The 2527-nt window shown below is 43.8% G+C and overlaps 1 protein-coding gene across 1 annotated transcript in view; it reads right to left on the bottom strand.

Annotated features, from left to right (window-relative positions):
* Window positions 1–2527, bottom strand: part of ctc1 (CTS telomere maintenance complex component 1) — a 40076-nt gene continuing 37549 nt past the window's right edge. Inside the window, exon 25 of the mRNA XM_075451791.1 lies at window positions 1–1021. Coding sequence (XP_075307906.1) covers window positions 906–1021 — 116 coding nt within the window. The 3' untranslated portion in view covers window positions 1–905. The remainder of the gene's footprint in view (window positions 1022–2527) is intronic.

The raw sequence follows: 2527 nt of genomic DNA, 5'->3' as shown, positions 1-2527 counted from the left end.
GTCTGTAACTTTCTGGCGTCTGTTAGAGGGAAACATGCAGAAACCATGTCACAGGATCTCTGAAGATCCTCCAGCATCTGACTCTGAGGGTAACCATGGAGACGGATCCGTCTGAACGATGTCATGTGATCAGCGGCGTCTCTGAGGTTCACCTTCCTCCATGTTTACCCTGAACACGGCGTCTCTGGAAAGTCCCGACTCTTTGGGAACTTTCACTTCCTGCTCAGCAGCCAATCAGAGAGCAGCAGCCTGAGCCCTGTCAGGCCGCAGCAGCCAATCAGAAAAGCAGCTGCTGATGACTCACGGGTCGCTGGGCAGCAGCAGCAGCTTCTGTTAGACGGCAGCAGTGAGCCGAAGGAGCAGCTCCGCCCCCTGCTGGACACACGAGGAACATGTTTCCAACTCTTCTCTGAAGCACACGAACGCACCGCAGTCATGTGATCAGAACTGATGCTTCAGGCTTCACGTTTGTTTCCATGGAGACGCGAACACGTTTAAATCCGAGAAGAAGTCAAACAGGACAGAAGAAGAGACGGAGAGGAACAATCAAAGCTTTAATGATCGGGGAGCAGGTGGACACAGGTGAGCTGTGACATCATCCTCATGAACGCAGGTGAGCTGTGACATCATCCTGATGGACACAGGTGAGCTGTGACATCATCCTCATGAACACAGGTGAGCTGTGACATCATCCTCATGAACACAGGTGAGCTGTGACATCATCCTGACGAACACAGGTGAGCTGTGACATCATCCTCATGAACACAGGTGAGCTGTGACATCATCCTCATGAACACAGGTGAGCTGTGACATCATCCTGATGGACACAGGTGAGCTGTGACATCATCCTGATGAACACAGGTGAGCTGTGACATCATCCTGATGGACACAGGTGAGCTGTGACATCATCCTGATGAACACAGGTGAGCTGTGACATCATCCTGATGGACACAGGTGAGCTGCAGAGGGCGGCTCAGGCGGGTCATGAAGGTTCTGTCTGCTCGGCTGAAGCGCCTCACCTCTGAGAAACAAACACAGAACACGTATAAAACACACAGAACCAGGTATAAAACACACAGAACACGTATAAAACACACAGAACCAGGTATTAAACACACAGAACCAGGTATAAAACACACAGAACCAGGTATAAAACACACAGAACCAGGTATAAAACACACAGAACACGTATTAAACACACAGAACCAGGTATTAAACACACAGAACCAGGTATAAAACACACAGAACCAGGTATTAAACACACAGAACCAGGTATTAAACACACAGAACCAGGTATTATACACACAGAACCAGGTATTATACACACAGAACCAGGTATTAAACACACAGAACCAGGTATTAAACACACAGAACCAGGTATAAAACACACAGAACCAGGTATTAAACACACAGAACCAGGTATTAAACACACAGAACCAGGTATAAAACACACAGAACACGTATTAAACACACAGAACCAGGTATTAAACACACAGAACCAGGTATTAAACACACAGAACCAGGTATTAAACACACAGAACCAGGTATTAAACACACAGAACCAGATATAAAACACACAGAACTAAGTATAAAACACACAGAACCAGGTATTAAACACACAGAACCAGGTATTAAACACACAGAACCAGGTATAAAACACACAGAACCAGGTATAAAACACACAGAACCAGGTATAAAACACACAGAACCAGGTATTAAACACACAGAACCAGGTATTAAACACACAGAACCAGGTATAAAACACACAGAACCAGGTATTAAACACACAGAACCAGGTATTAAACACACAGAACCAGGTATAAAACACACAGAACCAGGTATTAAACACACAGAACCAGGTATAAAACACACAGAACCAGGTATTAAACACACAGAACCAGGTATTAAACACACAGAACCAGGTATAAAACACACAGAACCAGGTATAAAACACACAGAACCAGGTATTAAACACACAGAACCAGGTATTAAACACACAGAACCAGGTATAAAACACACAGAACCAGGTATTAAACACACAGAACCAGGTATTAAACACACAGAACCAGGTATTAAACACACAGAACCAGGTATTAAACACACAGAACCAGGTATAAAACACACAGAACCAGGTATTAAACACACAGAACCAGGTATAAAACACACAGAACCAGGTATTAAACACACAGAACCAGGTATAAAACACACAGAACCAGGTATTAAACACACAGAACCAGGTATAAAACACACAGAACCAGGTATTAAACACACAGAACCAGGTATTAAACACACAGAACCAGGTATAAAACACACAGAACCAGGTATAAAACACACAGAACCAGGTATTAAACACACAGAACCAGGTATTAAACACACAGAACCAGGTATTAAACACACAGAACCAGGTATAAACCACACAGAACCAGGTATTAAACACACAGAACCAGGTATAAAACACACAGAACACGTATAAAACACACAGAACCAGGTATAAAACACACAGAACCAGGTATAAAACACACAGAAC

The sequence above is a fragment of the Odontesthes bonariensis genome, chromosome 19 (assembly GCF_027942865.1).
Source record: "Odontesthes bonariensis isolate fOdoBon6 chromosome 19, fOdoBon6.hap1, whole genome shotgun sequence".
Lineage (NCBI taxonomy): Eukaryota > Metazoa > Chordata > Actinopteri > Atheriniformes > Atherinopsidae > Odontesthes > Odontesthes bonariensis.
The sequence above is the reverse complement of the archived record's forward strand: the minus strand, read 5'-3'. Positions and strand labels throughout refer to the sequence as shown.